Source organism: Pongo pygmaeus, chromosome 16 (genome assembly GCF_028885625.2).
Source record: "Pongo pygmaeus isolate AG05252 chromosome 16, NHGRI_mPonPyg2-v2.0_pri, whole genome shotgun sequence".
Taxonomy (NCBI): domain Eukaryota; kingdom Metazoa; phylum Chordata; class Mammalia; order Primates; family Hominidae; genus Pongo; species Pongo pygmaeus.
The window spans coordinates 73,893,403-73,919,714 of record NC_072389.2 but is presented as its reverse complement, the minus strand read 5'-3'; the positions used below and the strand labels follow the sequence as shown (position 1 = coordinate 73,919,714).

Here is a 26,312-nt window from a genome sequence, read left to right as displayed (position 1 = left end):
GTGGCTTTGAGAACTGTGAGCCCCAAGTGATGCTCTGGCTTGATGCTGTGGTTTCCGTCCCTTCTTGAAACTGACTGATGCTTTTTTTGAAAGACACACAAGATTCTGAGAAAGGGAGCAACAGTTGATGTAACTTTGGCCACGGCCTGCAGGAGAGCAGCCCAGGAATTGTGGTTTTTTTCCCCCTCTGTCATCAATATCAAGGGCAGAACAGTGGCAAGCTGCCCAACCAGGCTCCCAACATTTCTGCAATCAGCCTGTTCATTCCCATCAAAACAACTTTATTTTATCTTGTTGGTATTTGGAAGTCATCAATCTCTGAGAAAAGTACTTCTCCCAAACATGAAACCCATCTACCATAAAAGGAGGAGGCCGGAGATCTTGTCAGGAGCTGAGGTCAGAGAGATGGACTTGACTGACATCATTTTTAGGAAATCCACTCTGGTTGGTTCGGTTTGGTCAGAAGCAAACGCCAACTGGTCTCTGGAGATGAAACCAGCACTTTGTAATTTAATGCCTCTTTCTTGTGGCCAGATTTCACTAATCCTGTCCCCAGTGAGGCTGGGGCTCTGTCTAGGACTAGTCCCACCTTCCCCTGGGCCCCCACCACCCCCTCACTGGGCACCTCACTTTGGCAGCAGGATGGAATGCAGGCAGCTGGCTTTCCTCCCATTGCATCTCCCTGCTGGAACCCAAAGGCAGACGCAGTGGGACCTAGGGCAGGAAGCGGAGACCCTCCTCTCTAAAAGGAATCTTCCCTTCTCCCCAGTGAGTCCTTCTTATGAAAAACTGATCTAGGGAGGGAAGAGAACACATCACCCTGGCACCCCAAGCTATGTGGTCATGTTTCCAGCTAATGTGTCCCCAGCTGAGTGATTTGGGGAAACTATTTAATCTCCCAGAGGTGTGATTGTATCTGTCTCACGGGGTTGGTGTGAGATTTAATTGATTAATGTAAAACTCATGGTTAGATGCCTAGGATCGTGCCTGGAATATATCAGTGCTCATCATTATTTCTTTTCTCCTTTTCCTCACTGAGGGGAGAGATTGTCCCAGACAAATGAAGGTCCTGGTCTCTAACTGTTCAGTCAACCAGTATCTATGAGCTGGACCTTCATTCAAGGCACCGAGGATACAGCAGTGAGGACACAGCAGAGCTGGACCTTCATTCAAGGCACTGAGGATACAGCAGTGAGGACACAGCAGAGTCCTGTGGCACTTAGAGACTATAGGAATATTCTAAATATCAGCCATGTGACAATAAACAAATAAATGTCATGAGTTTGTGATAAGTGCTATGAGAAAAAATGGAGCACAGGAAGGGATCCCTGGGGTGTTTGGTGGCCTGGTGATAGACAAGATGGCATTGAAACAGAGATTCGAAGACTGTAGGGAGAGAGCCTTGCAGGTATGGGAGGAAGAGCATTCCAGGATGAGGGAACAGCCACGGCAAAGATGCTGAGCAGAGAAGGAGTCTGATGTTGGAAGGACAGCGAGAGGGTCAGTGTGGCTGCAGGAGAGGAGGAGGAGAGGGTAGAAATTAATGGGGCAGAGTGAATGGGGTGAGATTATGGAGGGCCTTGCAATGAGGAGTTTGGCCTTGGCTTTGATGGGGTGGAAAACTCATTGATAGAGGGGATGGAGCTGAGGGGTGACGGGATCTCACGGGTCTTGGAAGGGTCCCTCTGGCCATGGTTGCACAAGAAGCACTGATAGAGCGCTTGGGGTGGACAAGGCCCCAAAGACACAATCTGTGGCTTCATCTTCACTGGCCCTCACCCCTCTGTAGGCCTGGAAGTGGTAGGTGGTCTGGATTTCCTGACAGCGAGAACATACTTTCCTCTTCCTGCTGGGTCAGATGCAGGAAGGGGAAGTTCTAGTCTCTAGTGGGCACCAGGAAGCCAGGCAAAGTGCCGTCCACAATCAGGGTGTATGTGGCCTGTGCATGTGTGTGTCTGTGTGTGTGTGCACGTGCATGCATACATGCATAACTGTGTGCGTGTGCATGTGTGCATATGTGTGTGTTCATTCCTGGGACAGATTTGGAGAGAGGGTAAGTTTCTCTCTGCCACTGCAACACTACTTCTGTAACTCCCCTGTGCCCACCAGGCTCCGAGCTCTGCACAGGTAACACTGGTGTCTCTCTCTCTCTCCTCTGTGACATGCCTTCACTGGCCAGGGACCTCTGTTCTTCAGGACCCTGTGCTCACCTGAACAGAGTCCTCTTCTCCAAGGCTGCCTGCTGCTAACCAGGCTGATAAGTTCATTTATGGCATGGGTTTTGTAAACAAAGCACTAACGGGTTCACATACTCTTCTTCCCCAACCCCCACTCCAGGGCCATGACACTAAATTCATGTGGCAGATTACGAATCATGAAGATAGAGTTCGCAGCTACATAATCATTCATGTGCTGCCACTGTCCTCCCCTGTACCCATAGCATGTAGTGCTATCAGTCACACTCCTCTTGCCTACTGAGCCCAGACTTGACCTCAGAATCTTTCCTAACTCAGTGCTCCAGAAGTGCTAATGATCCATTGGCATGTTCAATAAGATAACATATATCTAATGTCCCTACTTGAAGGTCCCTCCGTTTTACCTCTGGGGACTTTAATTCTATGACTCTAATGATGGAAATTTTGGCTACTGTTATCTGTTTTCTGAGCAAAAAAAAAAAAAAAGGGGGGAGACTGGGGGAAAATCACTTGTTTCTGTATGATAGGCCTTATTAAAGTAGGTGCCCCAGGGCTTCACCCTTAAATTCTGAGCAGGGGGTCAGTGCCCAGGGGAAGGAGAGTGGGGCACTCGTGCGCAGGTCCAAGCCTCAAATTCACAGGCCCTACCCAGCGGGCTCGGGTCCTTGGACAGGTCAGTTAACCTCTCTGACCCTCTGTTTTCCCTTTGTTGCTTGTCATGGAGATCGAATGATAACATACATGTGAATGGTCTTTGAAACTAAATAAGTATCCTACGTGTGAAAGGGGCAACAATGATAAAAGGTCTATTCCGCCAATTCATTTTTACTTATCCAAAAGTTTTGGCTCATGGCAAGAACCCACCCCTCAAATTTAATGCGTCCCAAGTTTGGATGGGTATCAAGGCCAGATGTGCCCTGAAAATGCCTTCTGGTGGGGAGGCGTCACAGAGTAGGTGTCTGAGGTCCTAGTTCTGATGCTACCACTGACCTGCTGTGCACCCCTGGACAATCCTCTTAACCTCTCTGGTACTGTACCAAGTGCATCTGCCAAGTGAGGATGATGCTTACTCATTCTCCAAGGTCCTGTGACAGCAAATGATGGCAGATGTGAGGAGGCCCAGAAACCAAAAGTACTATACAGATGTGAGGTGCTATTTTGTTGTTTCTTGTGATTTGCCCAAAGGGGAAACACAGGCTTCCCGCCAGGAAGAATTAGTTAATTGACAGGTGACTTAAACAAACAGGGGCGACCCTTGGGGCCAGAGCGAAAGGGTCTTGGGGCTTTCTCTGTGCTCGCTTCAGCTGCCCCGGCCAAGCAGAAGCCCCTGCCGAAGCCAGACTGAGCTTTGCCAACTGGTTCAGAGGGAAGTGGGGAGCCCAGTGCCGGAGCCCACGGCCACTGGGACCTCAGGCTTGCAGAGGAAGGCGGATGTCAGTTCCCTGACTCTTCAGCAGATAGGGGAGGCGGTAATGAAGGGAGAGGGAGGGAAGAGAAGGGAGAGCAGGAGAGAGGACGAAAATGAGAGGGAAAAAAAAGAGGAGACCAACAAAAGCCGGAAGCAGCAGGTGGGAGGAAGGAGTGATGGAGAAGGAGGGCAACTGTCTCTGCCTGGTAGAATCGGGAATTCCCTGGGGGAAGGACAGGTCTTCCATTCAGACTGGGTCTCTTTGAGAGCAGGTTTTATGCCTCTCCTATCCATGTACAGGGTCTGTATTAGGCCTTTCTTTGTGGGGCTAATACAGGAATACCTGAGACTGAGTACTTTATAAAGAAAACAGTAGCCCGGCCAACATGGTGAAACCCTGTCTCTACTAAAAAATATATAAAAATCAACCAGGCACGGTGGTATGTCCCTGCAGTCTCAGCTCCTTGGGAGGCTGAGGCACAAGAATCTCTTGAACCCGAAAGGAGGAAGTTGCAGTGAGCCAAGACCGAGCCACTGTGCTCCAGCCTGGGCCGCAGAGTGAGACTCTGTGTCGGAGAAACAGAAAAAAAAAAAAAGAAAGAAAGAAAAGAAAACAGGTTTATTTTGGCTCACAGTTCTGCAGACTGTACAGAAATCATGGTGCCAGCATCTGCTTCTAATGAGGGCCTCAGGGAGCTTCCAATCATGGTGGAAGGTGGAGAGGAGCCAGCGAGTCACGCGCAAGAGTGGGAGCAAGAAAGAGAGGGGGGAGGCCCCACACTCTTAAACACCCAAGTCTGTGAGAACTTAGAGTGAGAACTCACTCATCACCAAGGGGATGGCACCAAGTAATTCATGAGGGATCTGCCCCCATAACCCAAACACCTCCCACCATGCCCTAGCTCCAACATTGGGAATCCTGTTTCAACGTGAGATTTGGAAGGGATACACATTGAAACCATATCAGGCTCCCCCAGGACTGGGGTGGAATCTCTCCCATCAGATTGTGGGCCCTTCCAGGCAGGGACTATGTCAGCCACCTCATACATGGGCTCCCCAAGATGGGGAAACATGCTCGTCCCGCAGCCAAGACCCTCCAAGGTTCATGACCTGCCAGTGGGTCCTGACACAGCCCAGGGCCTACACCTCTGCCTGTCTGACTCCCCTGCTTTTTGTCTCTTCTCCTCTCCTCTCCCCCTGCCTCAGGGTTCACCGACACCTTCAACATGGACACCAGGAAGCCCCGGATCATCCCTGGCTCCAGGACCGCCTTCTTTGGCTACACAGTGCAGCAGCACGACATCAGTGGCAATAAGTGGTGAGTGAGAGCGGCCGCCCACACCCAGCCCTGTACCATTCCACACCCAGCCCCCTCCATCCTGCCCCTGTGCCCTATGGCTGCCCCATTGGCCCTCACATGGAGACTGACATTTCCAGTGACTTGACTCTGTCCCAGCAGGTCAGAGGCTGCACAGGCTCTGCTCCTGACTATGAAAGCTTGAGTGTTCAATTTCTCAAGCCCTGTATCTTCTCATCTGTGAAATGGGGGTGAATGAGCCCGCCTTCTCTGGGTTATGTGACAGCGGGGGTAGCAGGCACCTGGGGACCAATTGTTAGCCCCTGGTCATGTCTACCTGGAGAGCTGCTGGGGGTGTCTCTGAGAGGGTGGGTGTGAGTGTGCTCTCTAGCTGAAACCCAGGCAGCGATGGGGCAAAGGGGAGGGAGAGCCAGACCAAGTGGAGGGAGAGTGTGGGAAAGATCCCCAGGAGCCCTCCAGAGCAAGGGCAATCAGGAGGAAGAAAGGATTCACCCCCAATTTTTAAAATAACTTTATTTCAACATATTTTATCATCTAACTCACTCATTTCAAGTATCCAAGTCAATGATTTTTTTTTTTTAAGAAAATGTACCATGTTGTGAGGCCATCACCACGAATCAGTTTTAGAATATTTTTATCACCCCAATAAGATCTCTCACCACATTTATGGCTAGTCATCCTCCTCCCCACTTGGTTTTTAGCTGGCAGAAGGCTATCCTTCCTGGGATGGAAAGGGCCAGGACTCTGCATGGCCCTTTTAGAAGCCCTTGCATAGTCAAGAGACCACATGAACACTGGTGATCAATGTTCTACGCTGCCCTCTTCCCACTCTGGCCCCTGTCTACCCTCCCCAACCTCTCCCACTTCTTGTGCTCCCCCCACCCCCTTACTTGTGTTCAATGCTCCAGCCACATGGCACAATTGCAGCATTGCTGTTTCCCCAGATCTTCTTCAAACATGCTCTTCCCTTCTATGACGCCCTCTCTGACTTCTCTGCTCACCCCACCACCATCTGGCTAATTCTCTCATATTCTTTTTGATTTTTGTAAAGAAATATCTTACTTATTATCTTTCTACTGAGGTATAACATACATACAATAAAGTATAGGCATCTTGAATGTGCGGCTTAATGAACTTCCATATGATATACACCTATGTAATCACCTCCCAGAGATATATACACCATTTCCAGCTTCCCAGAAGGTGGTGCCCACTCACCCCCACCCCAGCCAGTGCCCCTCCAGGGACCCACTATGCTGACTCCTATCTCCATAGATTAGTTTTGAACTTCATAGAGGAGAAATCATGCAATAGGTGCTCATTTGTATCTGACCTCTTTCACTCAACATTACGCCTGTGAGGTTTAACCTGTTGTTAAGTGAACCATACTTCATGCTTCCATTGATGAGCAGTAGTCCATTGTATTAATCTACCACAATGTATTTGAGTTTAGTGTTTATTTTACTGTATTTGGATTGTTTCCATTTTGGGCTATTTCAAATAACGCTGCTATTGGCATTCATGTACATGTCTTTTGATGGGCATATGTACTCACTTTTATTGGGTTTTTACTCCGGGATAGAATTGCTGAGTTAAAGGGTAGTTATGTTTAACTTTTTAGTAGGACCTGCCGGGCATTTTTTTCAAAGTGGTTTACCAATTTAAACTCTCTCTAGTAAAATAAGAGCCTTCTGGTTGTGACATGTTTTCACTAACACGTGACATTATCAGTCATTTTAATTTTAGGCATTCTAGCTGTGTGTGGTGGTATCTCATGGTGGGTTTAATTTGCATTTCTCTATTTACTAATGATGTTGAGCAACTTTTCATAAATGTAATGGCCATTTTTGTATCCCCTTTTGTGAAATGCTGTATCAGGTCTTTTGCCCATTGTAAAGACTGTGTTGTGTATCTTTTTCTTATTGATTAAAGGCCTTTTATATATATATATATATATACACACACACACATATATATACATATATGTGTGTATATATATATCTACATATATATGTATGTGTATATATATATCTACATATATATGTATGTGTATATATGTATGTGTATATATATCTACATATATATGTGTGTGTATATATATCTACATATATATGTATGTGTATATATATATATGTATGTGTGTATATATATATATTCTGTATACACATCCTTTGTGACATAGAAGCATTGCAAATATCTGTTTCCAGTCTGTGGCTTGCCTTTTCATTCTCTAAATGGTATCTTTTGAAAAACAGAAGTCCTTAACTTTAATAAAGTCTAATTTATCAATATTTTTTACGGTTAGTGCTTTTTGTGTGTCTCAATTAAGAAATCTTCACCTCTCCCCATATCATGAAGATATTCTCTGTTTTCTTCTAGAAGTTTGATGTTTTTGCTTTGTCATTTAGGTCAATGATTCATCCCATGTTAATGTTTGTGTAAGGTGTGAGATAAAGGTCAGAGGTTTTTGTTTTCTTTTTTTCATATGGATGGCCAGTTGATCTGGCACAATTTGTTAAAGACTATTTTCCCCATTGAATTCTAGTGACATCTTTGTTGAAAATCGGGTGACTATAGATATATGGGCCTATTTCTTGACTCTTTTATTCCATTTGTCTATTTATCTAAACTTGAGCAAACAAAAAGCTGCTTTGGTTACTGCAGCTTTAAAATAAGTCTTGAAGTCAGGTAGTATGAATTCTCTATATTTGGTTTTCTGTTCTTTTTTATTTCAACTTTTATTTTAGATTCAGGGAGTACATGTGCAGATTTGTTACATGGGTATATTGCATTGTGTGGAGGTTTGGGGTACAAGTGATCCTGTCACCCAGGTAGTCAGCTACCCAATAAGTAGTTTTTCAACTCTTGTTCCCTCCTTCCCTCCCTCCCCACTCTAGTGGTCCTCAATGTCTATAGTTCCCATCTTTATGTCCATGTGTACCCAGTGTTTAGCTCCCACTTATAATAGTGAGAACACACCATATTAGGTTTTATGTTTCTGTGTTAATTTGCTTAGAATAATGGCATCCATGTTGCTGCAAAGGACATGATTTCTTTCTTTTTCATGGTTGTGTAGTATTCCATGGTGTATATGGACCACAGTTTCTTTATCCAATCCACAATTAATGGGCACCTAGGTTGATTCCATGTCTTTGCTATTGTGAATAGTGCTGTGATAAAACATACAAGTGCATGTGTTTTTGGTAAAAGATTTATTTTCCTTTGGGTAATGTACCCAGTAATTGGGATTGCTGGGTCAAATAGTAATTCTATTTTTAGTTCTCTGAGAAATCTCCAAACTCTGAACTAATTACCATTCCCACCAACAGTGTATAAGCATTTCCTTTTCTCTACAGCCTTGCCAACAACTGTTACTTTGGGGCATTTTAATAATAGCCATTCTGACTGGTGTGAGATGATAGCTCACTGTGGCTTTCATTTGCATTTCTCTGATGGTTAGCGATGTGGAGCATTTTTCCGTGTTTCTTGGTGGCTTGTATGTCTTCTTTTAAGAAGTGTCTGTTCATGTCCTTTGCCCTCTTTTTAATGGGGTTGTTTTTCTTTGACAAGATTGTTTTAGCTATGATAGATCCTTTATGTTTCCATATAAATTTTTAAGTCAGCTTGTCAATTGTCCTCCAACAAAATTTGCTGAGATTTTTGCTGGAGTTATACTGAATTTATATGTTCAATTTTGTGGATAAATTTAGGGGAAAATGAAATCTTAATAATATTTTTTCTAATCCACTAACATGTATATCCCACCATTTATTCAGTTTTTTTAATTTCTCTCAATAATGCTTTGAAATATTCAGTGTAAGTTTTACATATCTCTTATTGCATTAATAAAATATAAAATATACTTATATTTTATACTATTAAAAATAAACTATTCTTATTTCATTTTATACTATGAATATAGTTATAGTTAATATAAATTATATCATAATAAATATATATTTAATGTAAATATATTTTCATATTTGCATTTATGTTATTAGAAATAAAATATTTTTATTTCATTTTATACTATTCATTTTATACTATAAAAATATTTATACTTATATTTATATTATATTTAATATAAATCATATAATAAATGTTATATTCAATATAAATATATTTGTATTTGTATTTTATACTATTACATATTATATATTTGTATTTTATACTATTAAAAATGAAATATTCTTATTTCATTTTTCAATCTTTTTTACTAGTAAATAAAAATACAATTGATTTTTGTATATTTACAATACATCCAGCAACTTTACTAAAGTCATTTATTATTTCTAATAACTCCCTTTTGGATTTCTTTGGGTTTTCTACATATACAATCAGATCATTTGAAATAATTACAGTTTCGTTTATTATTTTCCAATTGTCCTACTTTTATTTATTTTTCTAATTGCACTGGCTAAGATCTTCAGTGCAAGATCAAAAAGAAGTGGTGATACTGAACATTCTTTTCTTATTTCTGCTATGATAGTGAAATTTTCCAATATTTCATAATTAAATAAGATGTTAATTCTAGTTTATTCATTCATTTATTTATTTATTTATTTTTATTATTATACTTTAAGTTTTAGGGTACATGTGCACAATGTGCAGGTTAGTTACATATGTATACATGTGCCATGCTGGTGTGCTGCACCCATTAACTCGCCATTTAGCATTAGGTATATCTCCTAATGCTATCCCTCCCCCCTCCCCCCACCCCACAACAGTCCCCAGAGTGTGATGTTCCCCTTCCTGTGTCCATGTGTTCTCATTGTTCAATTCCCATCTACGAGTGAAAACATGCGGTGTTTGGTTTTTTGTCCTTGCGATAGTTTACTGAGAATGATGATTTCCAATTTCATCCATGTCCCTACAAAGGACATGAACTCATCATTTTTGATGGCTGCATAGTATTCCATGGTGTATATGTGCCACGTTTCCTTAATCCAGTCTATCATTGTTGGACATTTGGGTTGGTTCCAAGTCTTTGCTATTGTGAATAGTGCCACAATAAACATACGTGTGCATGTGTCTTTATAGCAGCATGATTTATAGTCCTTTGGGTATATACCCAGTAATGGGATGGCTGGGTCAAATGATATTTCTAGTTCTAGATCCCTGAGGAATCGCCACACTGACTTCCACAAGGGTTGAACTAGTTTACAGTCCCCCCAACAGTGTAAAAGTGTTCCTATTTCTCCACATCCTCTCCAGCACCTGTTGTTTCCTGACTTTTTAATGATTGCCATTATAACTGGTGTGAGATGGTATCTCATTGTGGTTTTGATTTGCATTTCTCTGATGGCCAGTGATGATGAGCATTTTTTCATGTGTCTTTTGGCTGCATAAATGTCTTCTTTTGAGAAATGTCGTTCATATCCTTCGCCCACTTTTTGATAGGGTTGTTTGTTTTTTTCTTGTAAATTTGTTGGAGTTCATTGTAGATTCTGGATATTAGCCCTTTGTCAGATAAGTAGGTTGCGAAAATTTTCTCCCATTTTGTAGGTTGCCTGTTCACTCTGATGGTAGTTTCTTTTGCTGTGCAGAAGCTCTTTAGTTTAATTAGATCCCATTTGTCAATTTTGGCTTTTGTTGCCATTGCTTTTGGTGTTTTAGACATGAAGTCCTTGCCCATGCCTATGTCCTGGATGGTAATGCCTAGGTTTTCTTCTAGGGTTTTTGTGGTTTTAGGTCTAACGTTTAAGTCTTTAATCCATCTTGAATTGATTTTTGTATAAGGTGTAAGGAAGGGATCCAGTTTCAGCTTTCTACATATGGCTAGCCAGTTTTCCCAGCACCATTTATTAAATAGGGCATCCTTTCCCCATTGCTTGTTTTTCTCAGGTTTGTCAAAGATCAGATAGTCATAGATATGAGGCATTATTTCTGAGGGCTCTGTTCTGTTCCATTGATCTATATCTCTGTTTTGGTACCAGTACCATGCTGTTTTGGTTACTGTAGCTATTCATTTATTTATTGCAGATACCTCCAGATTAAAGAAGTTTTTTTCTATTCATAGCTTTCTAAGGTTGGTTTTTTAAAAAATTATGAACAGGTGCCGAATTTTATCAGATGATTTTTCTGCAACACCTGACATAAGTTTCTCCTTCATTCTATTAATATGGTTAATTACATTGGTTGATTGATTGATTGATTGGATTGATTTTTCTTTAACTATTAAACCAAACTTCCATTCCTGGGATAAACCTCATTTGGTCACCATGTATTCTCCCAGGTATATATTCCCGGGAATTTTGTTTCTGTTGGGGTATTTGTATCTGTTTTGTTTCATGAGATATATTGACCTGTAAATTTTCTTTTTGGAAATACCCTTATCAAATTTTTGTATTACAGTTATTCAGAGCTCATAAAATATGCTAAGAAATGTTTTCATTTTTTTTCTATTCTCTGGTAGAACATAAGATCTGTATTATTGCTTCTCTAAATGTTTAGGATAATCCACTAGTACAGCATCTAGGGTTGTTTTGTGGGAAGATTTTTCATTATAGATTCAACTTCTTTTTTTATTATTATTATTATACTTTAAGTTCTAGGGTACATGTGCATAACGTGCAGGTTTGATATATAGGTATACATGTGCCATGTTGGTTTGCTGCACCCATCAACTCATCATTTACATTAGGTATTTCTCCTAATGTTATCCCTCCCCCAAGCCCCGACCCCCCAACAGGCCCCAGTGTGTGATATTCCCTGCCCTATGTCCAAATGATCCCATTGTTCAGTGCCCACCTAAGAGTGAGAACATGCGGTGTTTAGTTTTCTGTCCCTGTGATAGTTTGCTGAGAATGATGGTTTCCAGCTTCATCCATGTGCCTGCAAAGGACATGAACCCATCCTTTTTTATGACTGCATAGTATTCCATGGTGTATATGTGCCACATTTTCTTAATCCAGTCTATCATTGATGGACATTTGGGTTGGTTCCAAGTCTTTGCTATTGTGAATAGTGCCACAATAAACAAATGTGTGCATGTGTCTTTATAGTAGTATGATTTATAATCCTTTGGGTATATAACCAGTAATGGGATCACTGGGTCAAATGGTATTTCTAGTTCTAGATCCTTGAGGAATTTCCACACTGTCTTCCACAATGGCTGAACTAATTTACACTCCCACCAACAGTGTAAAAGCGTTCCTATTTCTCCACATCTTCTCCAGCATCTGTTGTTTCCTGCCTTTTTAATGATTGCCATTCTAACTGGCATGAGATTGTATCTCATTGTGGTTTTGATTTGCATTTCTCTGATGACCAGTGATGATGAGCATTTTTTCATGTGTCTGTTGGCTGCATAGATGTCTTCTTTTAAGAAGTGTCTGTTCATATCCTTTGCCCACTTTTTGATGGTTTTTTTTCTTGTAAATTTGTTTGAGTTCTTTATAGATTCTGAATATTAGCCCTTTGTCAGATGGGTAGATTGCAAAAATTTTCTCCCATTCTGTAGGTTGCCCGTTCACTCTAATGGTAGTTTCTTTTGCCATGCAGAAACTCTTTAGTTTAATTGATCCCATTTGTCTATTTTGGGTTTTGTTGCCATTGCTTTTGGTGTTTTAGTCATGAAATCCTTGCCAATGCCTATGTCCTGAATGGTATTGCCTAGATTTTCCTCTAGGGTTTTTATGGTTTTAGGTCTAACATTTAAGTCTTTAATCCATCTTGAATTAATTTTTGAATAAGGTGTAAGGAAGGGATCCAGTTTCAGCTTTCTACATATGGCTAGCCAGTTTTCCAAGCACCATTTATTAAATAGGGAATCCTTTCACCATTTCTTGTTTTTGTCAGCTTTGTCAAAGATCAGGTCGTGGTAGATGTGTGGTGTTATTTCTGAGGCCTCTGTTCTGTTCCATATGTCTATATATCTGTTTTGGTACCAGTACCATGCTGTTTTGGTTACTGTAGACTTGCAGTGTAGTTTGAAGTCAGGTAGCATGATGCCTCCAGCTTTGTTCTTTTTGCTTAGGATTGTCTTGGCTATGTGGGCTCTTTTTTGGTTCCATATGAACTTTAAAGTAGTTTTTTCCAATTCTGTGAAGAAAGCCATTGGTAGCTTGATGGGGAAGGCATTGAATCTATAAATCACCTTGGGCAGTGTGGCCATTTTCACGATATTGATTCTTCCTATCCATGAGCATGGAATGTTCTTCCATTTGTTTGTGTCCTCTTTTATTTCATTGAGCAGTGGTTTGTAATTCTCCTTGAAGAGGTCCTTCACATCCCTTGTAAGTTGGATTCCTAGGTATTTTATTCTCTTTGTAGCAATTGTGAATGAGAGTTCACTCATGATTTGGCTCTCTGTTTGTCTGCTATTGGTGTATAGGAATGCTTGTGATTTTTGCACATTGATTTTGTATCCAGAGACTTTGCTGAAGTTGTTTATCAGCTTAAGGAGATTTTGGCCTGAGACAATGGGGTTTTCTAAATATACAGTCATGTCATCTACAAACAGGGACAATTTGACTTCCTCTTTTCCTAAATGAATACCCTTTATTTCTTTCTCTTGCCTGATTGCCCTGGCCAGAACTTCCAACACTATGTTGAATAGGAGTGGTGAGAGAGGGCATCCTTGTCTTGTGCTGGTTTTCAAAGGGAATGCTTCCAGTTTTTGCCCATTCAGTATGATATTGGCTGTGGGTTTGTCATAAATAGCTCTTATTATTTTGAGATATGTTCCATCAATACCTAGTTTATTGAGAGTTTTTAGCGTGAAGGGCTGTTGAATTTTTTCAAAGGCCTTTTCTGCATCTATTGAGATAATCATGTGGTTTTTGTCTTTGGTTCTGTTTATGTGATGGATTATGTTTATTAATTTGCATATGTTGAACCAGCCTTGCATCCCAGGGATGAAGCTGACCTGATCGTGGTGGATAAGCTTTTTGATGTGCTGCTGGATTTGGTTTGCCAGTATTTTATTGAGGATTTTCGCATTGGTGTTCACCAGGAATATTGATCTAAAATTCTCTTTTTTTGTTGTGTTTCTGCCAGGCTTTGGTATCAGGATGATGTTGGCCTCATAAAATGAGTTAGGGAGGATTCCCTCTTTTTCTATTGATTGGAATAGTTTCAGAAGGAATGGTACCAGATCCTCTTTGTACCTCTGGTAGAATTCGGCTGTGAATCCGTCTGGTCCTGGACTTTTTTTGATTGGTGGGCTATTAATTATTGCCTCAATTTCAGAGCCTGTTATTGGTGTATTCAGAGATTCAGCTTCTTCCTGATTTAGTCCTGGAAGGGTGTATGTGTCCAGGAATTTATCCATTTCTTCTAGATTTTCTAGTTTATTTGTGTAGAGGTGTTTATAGTATTCTCTGATGGTAGTTTGTATTTCTGTGGGATCGGTGGTGATATCCCCTTTATCACTTTTTATTACATCTATTTGACTCTACTCTTTTTTCTTCTTTATTAGTCTTGCTAGCGGTCTAATCAATTTTGTTGATCTTTTCAAAAAACCAGCTCCTGGATTCATTGATTTTTTGAAGGGTTTTTTGTGTTTCTATCTTTTCAGTTCTGCTCTGATCTTAGTTACTTCTTGCCTTCTTCTAGCTTTTGAATTTGTTTGCTCTTGCTTCTCTAGTTCTTTTAATTTTGATGTTAGGGTGTCAGTTTTAGATCTTTCCTGCTTTCTCTTGTGGGCATTTAGTGCTATAAATTTCCCTCTACACACTGCTTTAATTGTGTCCCAGAGATTCTGGTACATTGTGTCTTTGTTCTCATTGGTTTCAAAGAACATCTTTATTTCTGACTTCATTTCGTTATTTACACCGTAGTCATTCAGGAGCAGGTTCTTCAGTTTCATGTAGTTGTGTGGTTTTGAGTGAGTTCCTTAATCCTGAGTTCTAATCTGATTGCAATGTGGTCTGAGAGACAGTTTGTTGTGATTTCTGTTCTTTTACATTTGCTGAGGAGGGCTTTACTTCCAATTACGTGGTCAATTTTAGAATAAGTGCAATGTGGTGCTGAGAAGAATGTATATTCCGTTGATTTGGGGTGGAGAGTTCTGTAGATGTCTATTAGGTCTGCTTGGTGCAGAGCTGAGTTCAAGTCCCGTATATCCTTGTTAACCTTCTGTCTCATTGATCTGTCTAATATTGACAGTGGGGTGTTAAAGTCTCCCATTATTATTGTGTGGGAGTCTAAGTCTCTTTGTAGGTCTCTATGGACTTGCTTTATGAATCTGGGTGCTCCTGTATTGGGTGCATATATATTTAGGATAGTTAGCTCTTCTTGTTGAATTGACCCCTTTACCATTATGTAATGGCCTTCTTTGTATCTTTTGATCTTTGTTGGCTTAAAGTCTGTTTTATCAGAGACCAGGATTTCAACCCCTGCTTTTTTTTTTTTTTTTTTTTTTGCTTTCTGTTTACTTGGTAGATCTTCCTCCATCCCTTTATTTTGAGCCTATGTGCGTTTTTGTGTGTGAAATGGGTCTCCTGAATAGAGCACACTGATGGGTCTTGACTCTATCCAATTTGCCAGTTTGTGTCTTTTAATTGGGGCATTTAGCCCATTTACATTTAAAGTTAATACTGTTATGTGTGAATTTGATCCTGTCATTATGATGTTAGCTGGTTATTTTGCCTGTTAATTGATGCAGTTTCTTCATAGCATCAATAGTCTTTACAATTTGGCATGTTTTTGCAGTGGCTGGTACCAGTTGTTTCTTTCCACATTTAGTGCTTCCTTCAGGAGCTCTTGTAAGGCAGGCCTGGTGGTGACAAAATCTCTCAGCATTTGCTTGTCTGTAAAGGATTTTATTACTCCTTCACTTACGAAGCTTAGTTTGGCTGGACATGAAATTCTGGGTTGAAAATTATTTTCTTTAAGAATGTTGAATATTGGCCCCCACTCTCTTTTGACTTGTAAGGTTTCTGCCGAGAGATCTGCTGTTAGTCTGATGGGCTTCCCTTTGTAGGTAACTCAACCTTTCTCTCTGGCTGCCTTAGCATTTTTTCCTTCATTTCAACCTTGGTGAATTGACAATTATGTGTCTTGGGATTGCTCTTCTCGAGGAGTATCTTTGTGGTGTTCTCTGTATTTCCTAAATTTGAATGTTGGCCTGCCTTGCTAGATTGGGGAAGTTCTCCTGGATAATATCCTGAAAACTGTTTTCCAACTTGGTTCCATTATCCCCATTACTTTCAGGTACACCAGTCAAATGTAGATTTGGTCTTTTCACATAGTCCCATATTTCTTGGAGGCTTTGTTTGTTTCTCTTTACTCTTTCTTCTCTAACCTTGTCTTCTCACTTTATTTCATTAATTTAATCTTCAATCACTGATACACTTGGTCAAATCGGCTATTGAAGCTTGCACATGCATCACTAAGTTCTTGTGCCATGGTTTTCAGCTCCATCAGGTCATTTAAAGTCTTCTCTACACTGTTTATTCTAGTTAGCCTCTCATCTAACCTTTTTTCAAGGCTTTTAGCTTCCTTATGATGGGTTTGAACATGCTCCTTTAGCTCGGAGAAGTTTGTTATTGCCAACCTTCTGAAGCCTACTTCTGTCAACTAGTCAAAGTCATTCTCCATCCAGCTTTGTTCTGTTGCTGGCGAGGATCTGCAATCCTTTGGAGGAGAAAAGGTGCTCTGACTTTTAGAATTTTCAGCTTTTCTGCTCTGGTTTCTCCCCATCTTTGTGGTTTTATCTACCTTTGGTCTTTGATGTTGGTGACCTACAGATGGGATTTTGGTGTAGATGTCTTTTTTGTTGATGTTGATGCTATTCCCTTCTGTTCATTAGTTTTCCTTCTAATAGTCGGGTCCCTCAGCTGCAGGTCTGTTGGAGTTTGCTGGAGGTCCACTCCAGACCCTGTTTGCCTGGATATCACCAGTGGAGGCTCAGTTGGGTATGCAGAAATCACCCGTCTTCTGCATCGATCATGCTGGGAGCTGCAGACCGGAGCTGTTCCTATTTGGCCATCTTGGAATGGATCTCAACTTCTTAAAGATAATGGATTATTCAGATTTGCTACTCCTTCTTGTGTTAATTTTAGTAACTTGGGTTTTTCAAGTAATTTGTACATTTCATTCAAATTTTATCCACAAATATTCATATTAGCCTCCTATTATCTTTTCAATGTCTATAAGATCTATAGATCCTCTTTTTTATTTCTCTTTTTGGTAATTTGTGTTGTCCCTCTTGTTTTTGATCAGTCTTGCTATGGGCATATTAATTTTATTAATGCGTTCTGGGATAAACTCTGGGCTTTATTGATTTTTCTCTATTGAATCCCTGATTTCTCTTTCATTGGTTTCTATTCTTATTTTAATTATTTCTTCCATTTTTTTATTTGATTTGTCTTTTTCTAGCTTCTTACTTAAATTGTTGATTTCCTGACCCTTTTTCTTTTCTAAAATATACATATAAGGCTATATATTTCCTCTAACATTGCTTTAGCTGCATCTTAAAAATTTTGATGTTTTCATTATCATTCAGGTTAAAATAATTTCTAATTCTCATCATGATTTCTTCCTTGGACCATGGGTTATTTAGAAATGTGTTTTTTAATTTCCAAATATTTAGAGATTTTCTAGTTGTCTTTCCATTATATTTCTAATTCAATTCCATGGTGGTCAAGAGAGCTGCCGTATAATTTAAAATCTTAGATGTTTGTTGGCAATATTTTAAATTACTGATTCAATCTCACTGCTTGTTATTGGTCTGTTCAAAATTACTGTTTCTTACTGATTCAAGCTAGGATGGTTGTATGCTTCCAAGAATTTATGCATTTCCTCTAGATTTTGTTTGCATAGATGTTCATAGTAGTCTTGAATGGTCTCCTATACCTCTGTGGTGTCAGTCGTAATATCTCCATTTTCATTTCTAACACAGCTTTACAATCTACTTGCAATTAGTATTTTTAGCACTTTCTAAGTAACACAAGAACTTTACAACAGTTTGATTCCAGTTCCCTGTCCTGTCCTTTGTGTTATTTTTGTCATGTATTTTACCTTTGCATATGTTATAAATTCCACAAGACATTATTGTTATTGTTGTTTTAAGTTGTTAATATTTATGTCTACTTATCCACATAGCTACCCTTTCTCGTGCTCTTCATGTCTTTTATATAATTCTGTGCTCTCATTTGAGATAATTTTCTTTCAGCCAAAGAACTCTACTTAGTATTTCTTGTGGTATAAGTCTGCTAACAATAGTTCTTTCAGCCTTGGGAGTTGGGTTTTCTGTTTGTTTTTGTTCATTTGTCTGAAAAGATCTTAATCTCACCTTAATTTTTGAAGTATTTCTTATCTAGTTTTTCTTTTAGCACTTTAAAATGTCATTCCATTGTCTCTTGGCTTTACAGTTTCTGTTGAGATGTCAACCATCAGTTTTATCATTCTTTTGAATGTAATATGTCATTTTCCTGCAGTTGCTTTCTTATTTGCCTTTAATGTCAGCAGTTTGACTGTGGCGTATCTAAATGTAGTTTTGTTTTATTTGTTCTGCATAGGGTTTCCAAAGCTTCTTGAATCTGCATTGATGCTTTTAATAAGATTTGGAAAATTCTCTACCTTCATTTTTAAAAATATAGCTTTTGTCCCATTTCTTCTCTCCTTTTCTTTCTAAACTTGAAGGTTAGGCCTTCTTGCCATGTTTCTCATATTTCTATTCAGTTTTTTATTCCATTTTTCTCTTGCTGTGCTACAATTTAGATATCCTCTATTCATCTGTCTTCAGGGTCACTAATCCAGCTTTCTGCTGTATCCAGTGTGCGGCTAAACCCATTCGATATACTCTTTATTACAGATATTTTATTTTGCTCTTGACTTTCCACTGGATTCTTTTTTTATAGATTCTAATTCTGTCACAATAATCTGTCTTGATCCCATTTGTCCATCTTTTGTTCTATTTTCTTTAACATATTAATTATAATTATTTTGAAGTCCTGGCTGGTTAACTCCAATATCTGGATCATCTCTGGTCTGCTTCTGGTGACTATTTTATCTCATGGTTATGCATTGTTTCCTGATTATTTACTTATTTTGTAAATATTGTGAATATTGTGGATGTTACAGTTTTGCCTTTATTTCTAGGATGTGGTCTTTACTCTTAGAGCATAGATTTTCTGGGGTCTCAAATGAAATCCCAGAGTATTCACTAAGGTCTCTCCTTTCTGACTGGGCATGAACCCCAAAACCTCCCTCCAAGATTAGGAGGCAACCCCTAAAATCTCTGCTCCCATTGGCTGTTTTCTGATAGATTTTCCAGTGTATCACACTATGCATACACAGCTAAGGAGTCAGCCAAGAACCTGAGGGAAACTTTCAACAGACTCTTTTCCTGTTATTCTCTCCTTTCTAGTACACTGCCCTTCCCAAATCCTGGTCATCTTTGCAGCCCCAACTCCAATCCCTATTTCTTCCATCCAGCAAGACTGCTATTCTCTGTATCCATTTCCCTGTGCTGCAGCAAAGAAAATGCCCTCAGAAGAAAAGCTGGGATGAACAGGGGTTCAGCTTCTGTATTTCCCTTCTTACAAGCATTGAGCTCTGCCTTGATTGCTGTCCAGTGCCTGAAAATAGTTGTTTTAGATATTTTGTACTGTTTACATAGTTGTTTATGGCTAGAATTGAAAGCCCTCTTTCATATTCTTTTATCAACTTAGAAACACTTCCTCTGAGAAACGTTCTCTGACCATCCCTTCCCATCACTATATAAGCTGCCCCCATAGAATTCTGTGTTTCTCTTTTCATAGCACTTATCAAATTGAATAGTAATTGCCTGTATCATTATCTTTCTTCTTGAAATCAGCAGTATAATTACTGGCGTTTAGTAGGTGCTCAAAGAACTTACTTTGACAGACTGAATTAAGGATTTGAGCCTCTTTCAACCAGCCCAGACATAAGATGCATGACATCCATATTGCTTACATGGTATGAAAAGTTAAAGATTAAGTTGAACTGACTTTTCCAAGACAGAATTTATTTTGACCAATATTTGTTTATTAGACATCTGTTAATGAATTTTACTAGACTCGGCAAAATATTGGTATGAGTAAAACATGGTTTCACTCTCAAATAAATCACAGACCAGTTAAGGAGGCAACATTAATACCCTTGAGATAATTTAAAACCAATGCAAGTCAAATATGACCTGGTATTAATTATATGCATCTTTGAGGCTACTTTCTCCATGAAGGCTTTCTGAATCCTTTTCCTAGCCTGAAATGACCTTACCCTCCCCAAGCCTTTTCTCTGATAACACATATCACTTCCCACTTTGTGTTGGAGTCACTGAGGCCCATGGCCCACCTCCCCTGTTGGACACAAGCTTCATCTCCCTGCAGCCCAAGAGCAGCCAACACAGCATCTTCTTCACAGCAGAAACCCAGGCAGACTCTGAAAGGAGAAATCACTGTGCCTGGGGTCTCTGGAAAGGCTCCATGGAAGAGGGCATTTGAACATGATCTTGGAGGTTGGGCATAGAAGAGCAGAAAGATATGACAGAACCAACTCTTGGCAGCTTTTGCTGATCTGAGTGCAGCCTGGAGCATTGTGGGAGAGAAATGGTGCCCCAGGTGGGCAGGGACCCACCCATTGCAGCCACTGGACCTGAGCATGTTACCGCCACAACTGATCTGAGAGAAACAGGAGGGTGGCCTTGGGGACCCCGAGAGCTGAGCCACCTCCAGAATGGACAGGAGCACACTGGGCCTTTCTAGAATCTCTTTCCCCACTTGTGTGGATCCCACCACAAATCCTACTTGGTTTTCCCCTCCCTGCTTCCTCTTCTGGTCCCATCTTCTTTGTCATATGGGCAGCATTCCAAGAATTTGATTCAGACCTAGGACCCTATGGGTGTTGATCCTGGAAAGGAGAGTTTGATGCCAGTGTCATTTAGGAGACATTGGCTGACTATTAAGCATGACCCCAGTGGGATATATTGATTCAGCTCCATGCCAGGATGACCCTCAAAGGAAGGACAGGAGCAAAGGTTTGAAGTGCGAAGCCTCTGCCACGTGGAAGAAGAACCTTGGGAGAACCTCTGCCAACCTTCCTGAACCTCTATTTGCCCATGTGTAAAGTAGGAATGAGCATACCTGTCCCAGGGAGCTAGGCAAAATCAAAGAATACCCAAAACATGATTATATTTTGTAATCAGTAAAACAGAAAACAAGGATTGAGTCACTGCAGGCCACTGCTGACTTGATCGAGAGGCTCCCTCTGACCCAGGCTCTTCCTGCCTCTGTGGTGTGGACCTGGCTTCCAACACTTCAGGCAGAGCTTGCGTGCCTTGGTCTGCATCTCCTGGGCCTGTGGGGGAGGCCAGGAAGCTGCATGTTTGAAAGAGTTTCCCAGCGGACTCTAGCAGGGAGACTGTGACCCCCCAAGGATTGCTGTTTCCACTGAGCATGTAAGACAGAAAGATTCCAGTGAGAAAGAACATCACTCCCCAGTCCCAGCCCCCAAATCCAGGTCCCAGCATTGCCCCCAGGGAAGAACCCACCGCTGACTCCCACCTCAAGCACCAATGAGATATGCCCCGTTTACCAGCCGTGAGCCTCCTTGAACGTCAAGGGCCTGCAGTAAACAGTTGGAGGACGAGAGGACAGACTTGGTGGGGCAGTCACTTTATTTTCTTAACATTTCTCCTTCTGCCCACCTCACTCCCAACTCAGAGCTCAAACTCAGCAAAGCTGACCATACACCAACACTTCAGACATCTTGAACAGTTTTCCACTTCCCTTGGTTCTAGCAACAATAACAACACTCACAGACACACAAAAAGGAAAGAGAAAACAAATTCCTCTTGGGCTGAGTGTTCCCTGTCCCTGCTTTTTAAGCCCTTGTGTATTTTCAGAGAAATTTAATCCACATGACTCTATTGCATTTACATTGAAATTATTAATTCAATGGGTTTTAAGACCATTTGATGTCCAGCAGCTCCAATGCAGGCTTTGCAGAGGGCCTCTCTGAGCCTTTGGCCCCCTGAAGCAGGAAGCCTCCTGGTGCTGAGAAAAAACAGAGCTGGGCCTCACAAGTATCCCGTTTTTCACTGAAGCTCTCACCCCTGGAGAGAAGAGAAGCCTCAGCTCTCAGCAAGGCAGAACATTTCTCCTATCTCCTTGAGGGCACCAGGGTGCAGAAGACTGCCAGTCCCCAGTGAGCTCCAAAAGGGTACTCTCTAGGGACATGGTGAGTTTTAAGAACAAGAGACCCTGGTGAATTCCCTGGGTACAGGTGTACGGACAGGAGCAACTTGTAGGGGAAGTAGGTTTGTCCCCATTTTACAGGTAAAGCAACTGAGACTCCAAATGATGACGTAATTAATAAGTGTCAGAGGCAGAGGCAAGACTGGAGCCCAGATCTGTCTACTCCCTCTGCCTTAGGGCAGGAGCCTGGTGAGCCCCAAGGGGACACAGAACAGAAGCAGCCTCTGCGCCAGGGCTGCCATGCTCCTCCCCAGACATGCTGCTGGCCCCATGAGAGCGAGGCTGTAGTGTCCACAGGGCCCAGCACTAAGTGTATTTGCATAAGTGGGATGGGGGGAGATCAAGTGCTGCCCAACCTGGAAGAGAAGGCGTATGTTCACAGAACCCCAATCTCAGATGAATCCCAAAGGAGGGACACACAAAAAGGATCTCAGGTGTTCATGGGAGGGAGAGTTAATTTCCAACATAGCACAAGGCTGCGGGGGTGGAGGGAATTGAGAGCGGATTGTGAAGGAGGAGGCTTCCAGGTGGATAGGATTCCAATGTTCAGAGTAGACATGGGTGAGAGGAGTACAGCAGATGGAGGGGACAGCATGAGAAAGAGTACAGAGATGGAAAAGAAGAAACTGCGTTTAGAGAAAGGACACCGTCCCATGTGGCTGGAGAAGGTACAAAAAGCAGAGAAGTAAGGCCAAAAGCTGGGAGAGTGATGAGCCTACCATGGAGTTCCTAAACAGCAGAGTGAAGAGACTGTACCTGGGAGGCAATAGGGAGCCACTGGAGGTTTTAGAGCAGGAGAGTGGCTCACCAGAGTTATAATTTTGGTGATCAATTTGGCTACCATGTGGAGGATGGAATTGAGGGAGGAGACCCTGGAGGCGAGGAGTCAAGTGGGAAGGCTGTAGAAGTCTAGGTGAGCAAACAGGACGCTCAAGCTAAGGGGTGGGGGCTTGAGAAAGGGGCATGCTTTATGAGCATCAGTAATTCATTCATTCATTCCACTAATACTTCTTGAGTACCTGTAATAGGTTCTGGAAACTCAGTGGTGAATAGAATTGCAAGGTCTCTGCTCTGATGGAGTTTTTCTTCTGGAGGGGCAAAACGTATGATTAGTTTGTCCACCGTCTGTCAGATAGTTATCTGTGCAATGGAAAAACCTTAAGCAGGGTAAGTGGGCTTGGGAACAGTGGTTGAATTGAGGGCTCAACTTTATACAGGCTGTCTAGGACGCCGCCATGACAGGATGATAGTCATTACAGACACGAGGGAAAGGAAGAATCTGAGAGAATCATGGTTATCTGAGAAGGAATTCCAGGCAGAAGGAATGGCAAGTGCAAAGGCCCTGAAGTAGGAGCATGCTTGAGATGTTCAAGGAACAGCAAGTGTGGCTGGAGTAGAGTGAGCTAGGGCAAGAGCAGAAGGAGGCAAGTTTGGAGATGCAAGAGGTTGCAGGATGATTGAGGACATATCTTGCTGACTAGGAAGATTGTGGCATCCTTTATACAAAAGCAAAATCCAGCAACAGTGTGCAGGCTTTGGAAGTTCAGGTGAGCTGAGCTTTGGACTTATTGGTTTGAAGGATCCAAGGACCATCCAGGTGCAGGGGAGGGGGCCTTCAGCTTGGCAGGGAAATTAGGGCTGAGAACCAGATGGGCATCAGGAGAGCTCCATTCAGCAGGGAGAAGGAAGCGGGGCTTGGGAAGAACCACAGACTGCAGAACGTCCATAGGTATGACGAGGGAGAAGGAAGAGAAGGCTGAGAGAGAAGGGTCAGAGGAGGTGCTGTGTCCGGAGGTGGAAGAGGAGAGGATTGTGAGGAAGATGAAGGTGTGTGCAGCATCGTGAGGACTTCCAGCTCTAGGAGGGAAAGCAGCAGCCAGGAGTGCCTCTCCTAGAAGCAGCTGAAGGGGCCTGGCTGGGCAGCTCACGGCACTGGGCAGCCTCTACCAGGACTGGAGCCCTGCGGATGTAAGGGAATGTTTATAACATACATTAACACACACAGAAAATCTCCAGTCTCTGCAAGGATTTACTGTCATGTGTGTCATGTGTAAAGAGTCTGGAATGAACTACTGTCCAGCAATGACTCTCAAACCTTAGCATGCATCCCTGGAAGGCTTGCTAAATCGGATTGCTAGAACCCACCTCCAGAGTTTCTGATTCAGTAGGTCTGAGTGAGGCCTGAGAATGTGCTTTTCTAGAACTTCTCAGGTGGTGCTGGTGCTGCTGGTCCAGGAACCGCACTCTGAGAACCACACACTTAGCGGTTGCCATTCCCAGTGTCTTAAGCTCGTGACAACAGGCAGAGGCAGAATCACCGTGTAGATGCCTCCATGTGTGGGGCCATGGAGAGCCCAGAGACAGCGGAGATGGGGCTGGAGGTGAAGTGGGAAGGACAGAAGGTGCTATTTTTGAGGCGATCTGCTCACACTTCATTCTTGTAATGCACCCAGAGGCCCCTTCCCTCTCTCCCTCTTATCCCTTCCCCTACCTTCTTCTACTTTTCCACCCCTTTTCCTTCTCTTTGCCAGATTTCTTACCTTACTTTCTCAACTTTTCTCCTCGTTCTCCTCCCTTTCCCCCTCATCCCCTCCTCTCCAATCCCTTTTCTTTCTTCCTTCCCCTCTTCACTCCCTGCCTAAGTCTCTGATAGACATGAGTGAGATAGGGGGTGAGGGGTGGCCAAGGCGAAGGGAGGCTGCCCTGTCCCACCTCTCCCTGCTTCTCTCTGCAGCTGCCAGTGTCTTTAGTCTCATCAGCCTGCCTTGTACCCACGAGAGGAGGGAAGGAGAAAGAGCCCCGTCCAGGCTCCCAGCGCCCACCTGCAGCAGTGGGCCTGCGGACTCCCATGGCGGGGCGAGGAGAGTGTGCACAGAGAAGGGGACAAGAGCAGCCAGAGGGAGGGTCCCTGGACCAGGAGAAAAAGGAGCAAGGGGATCCTGGTGGAGTGGGAGAGAAAGGAAGTTGGGAGATGGGCTGCCCCCTGCAGAACTGACTGGAGCCTCAGTTTCCTAAATCCTGGGGTGTCCTAATGCGAAACAGAAGCTTCTCTTGGGAAAAAGGGAGCATTTTAAGCCTCACTCTCGTCGCCCTCAGCCATGGAGGGACAGACATGCTGGCCTGACTCCCCAGAGTCACAAAGGGTCCTGGGCAGCCTTCCCACCTCTTTGAAGGAGCCTCTGGGATTATTTTGCAGCAACTTAACTCTGCACTGTGTATCCAGACATGGAAAGAGCTGTGGAATTGGGTGTCCTGAGGATGGACTGTGAGGCAGTAGGGAGGGAGACCCAGCAGCTTGCCTGGCTTAGGAGCAAATCATCCACCATGGCCAAGTGCAGATCCTGCCAACACCCACCATCACCACTACCACTACCACCCCCAAAGCTTGGCATGACACAGCAGATGGGCAGCCATGGCCCCTGAAGTGGACCAGGGCTGGAATGGACCTGCCTGGCATAGGTTGATCAGGTCAATACCCATCTCTCCTTGGGGACCTCTCTATAGACACAGTGTCTTATACTTGTGGAGACTCCAGGCAGAGGGGAGAGCCCCATAACCTGAAGACAGGGCCACCATTCCCATGATCTTCAGAAGACCCCAATTCTCAGAGATGATGGTGGGCTGGGGAGGGACAGAACGGCCAGAGACAGGCCCAGGAGGCGCAGGTGGACCACTCAGGCCTGTGAGTGGGGTTGGCCTTTGGGGCTGCTCCGTCAGCTGCAGCTCCTCCCCAGGCCTGGGAGGGGTCTGAGAAATCATTTGCCCCAGCCTCATGATTTTACAGATGAGGGCACTGAGGCCCAGAGGTAGAAAGAGACCGGACCAAGGTCACACAGCAAGTCAGTGGGAGGGCCAGGACTGAAACCTAGTCTCCCAGTCCCCAGCCCAGAGTTGCTTCCATTTGTGTGGCATTTCCACCGGGATTAACAAGCACTTAGGTGAAAACTACCCAAGGGTCACTTCACCCACCATCGCAGATCTCATGTCTCAAGACTTTGTAGATGATATTTACCCAAACTAAATTCTAGCTGGGCTAAGGCATCCATCCTTTTACAGTGGGTTTAGGTATTGACCTTCCCAGATAACAAATTTGCATTTTCACTAGGGTCTTCCATGTCTAAAACCAGAGGCCAACTATGGTGGAATTTGGGTTGACTGCAAAGGCAATCCATGAGAAGTAAATCCACAAAACCAGCTGTGGAGCCTAGGCGCAGGAGTGTTGC

The 26,312-nt window shown here is 42.6% G+C and overlaps 1 protein-coding gene across 1 annotated transcript in view; it reads left to right on the top strand.

Moving 5' to 3' along the window:
- The window catches only part of ITGA11 (integrin subunit alpha 11), a 138,517-nt gene that overhangs the window by 24,643 nt on the left and 87,562 nt on the right, over positions 1–26,312 (top strand). The window contains exon 2 of the mRNA XM_054451056.2: positions 4,810–4,921. Coding sequence (XP_054307031.2) covers positions 4,810–4,921 — 112 coding nt within the window. The remainder of the gene's footprint in view (positions 1–4,809; positions 4,922–26,312) is intronic.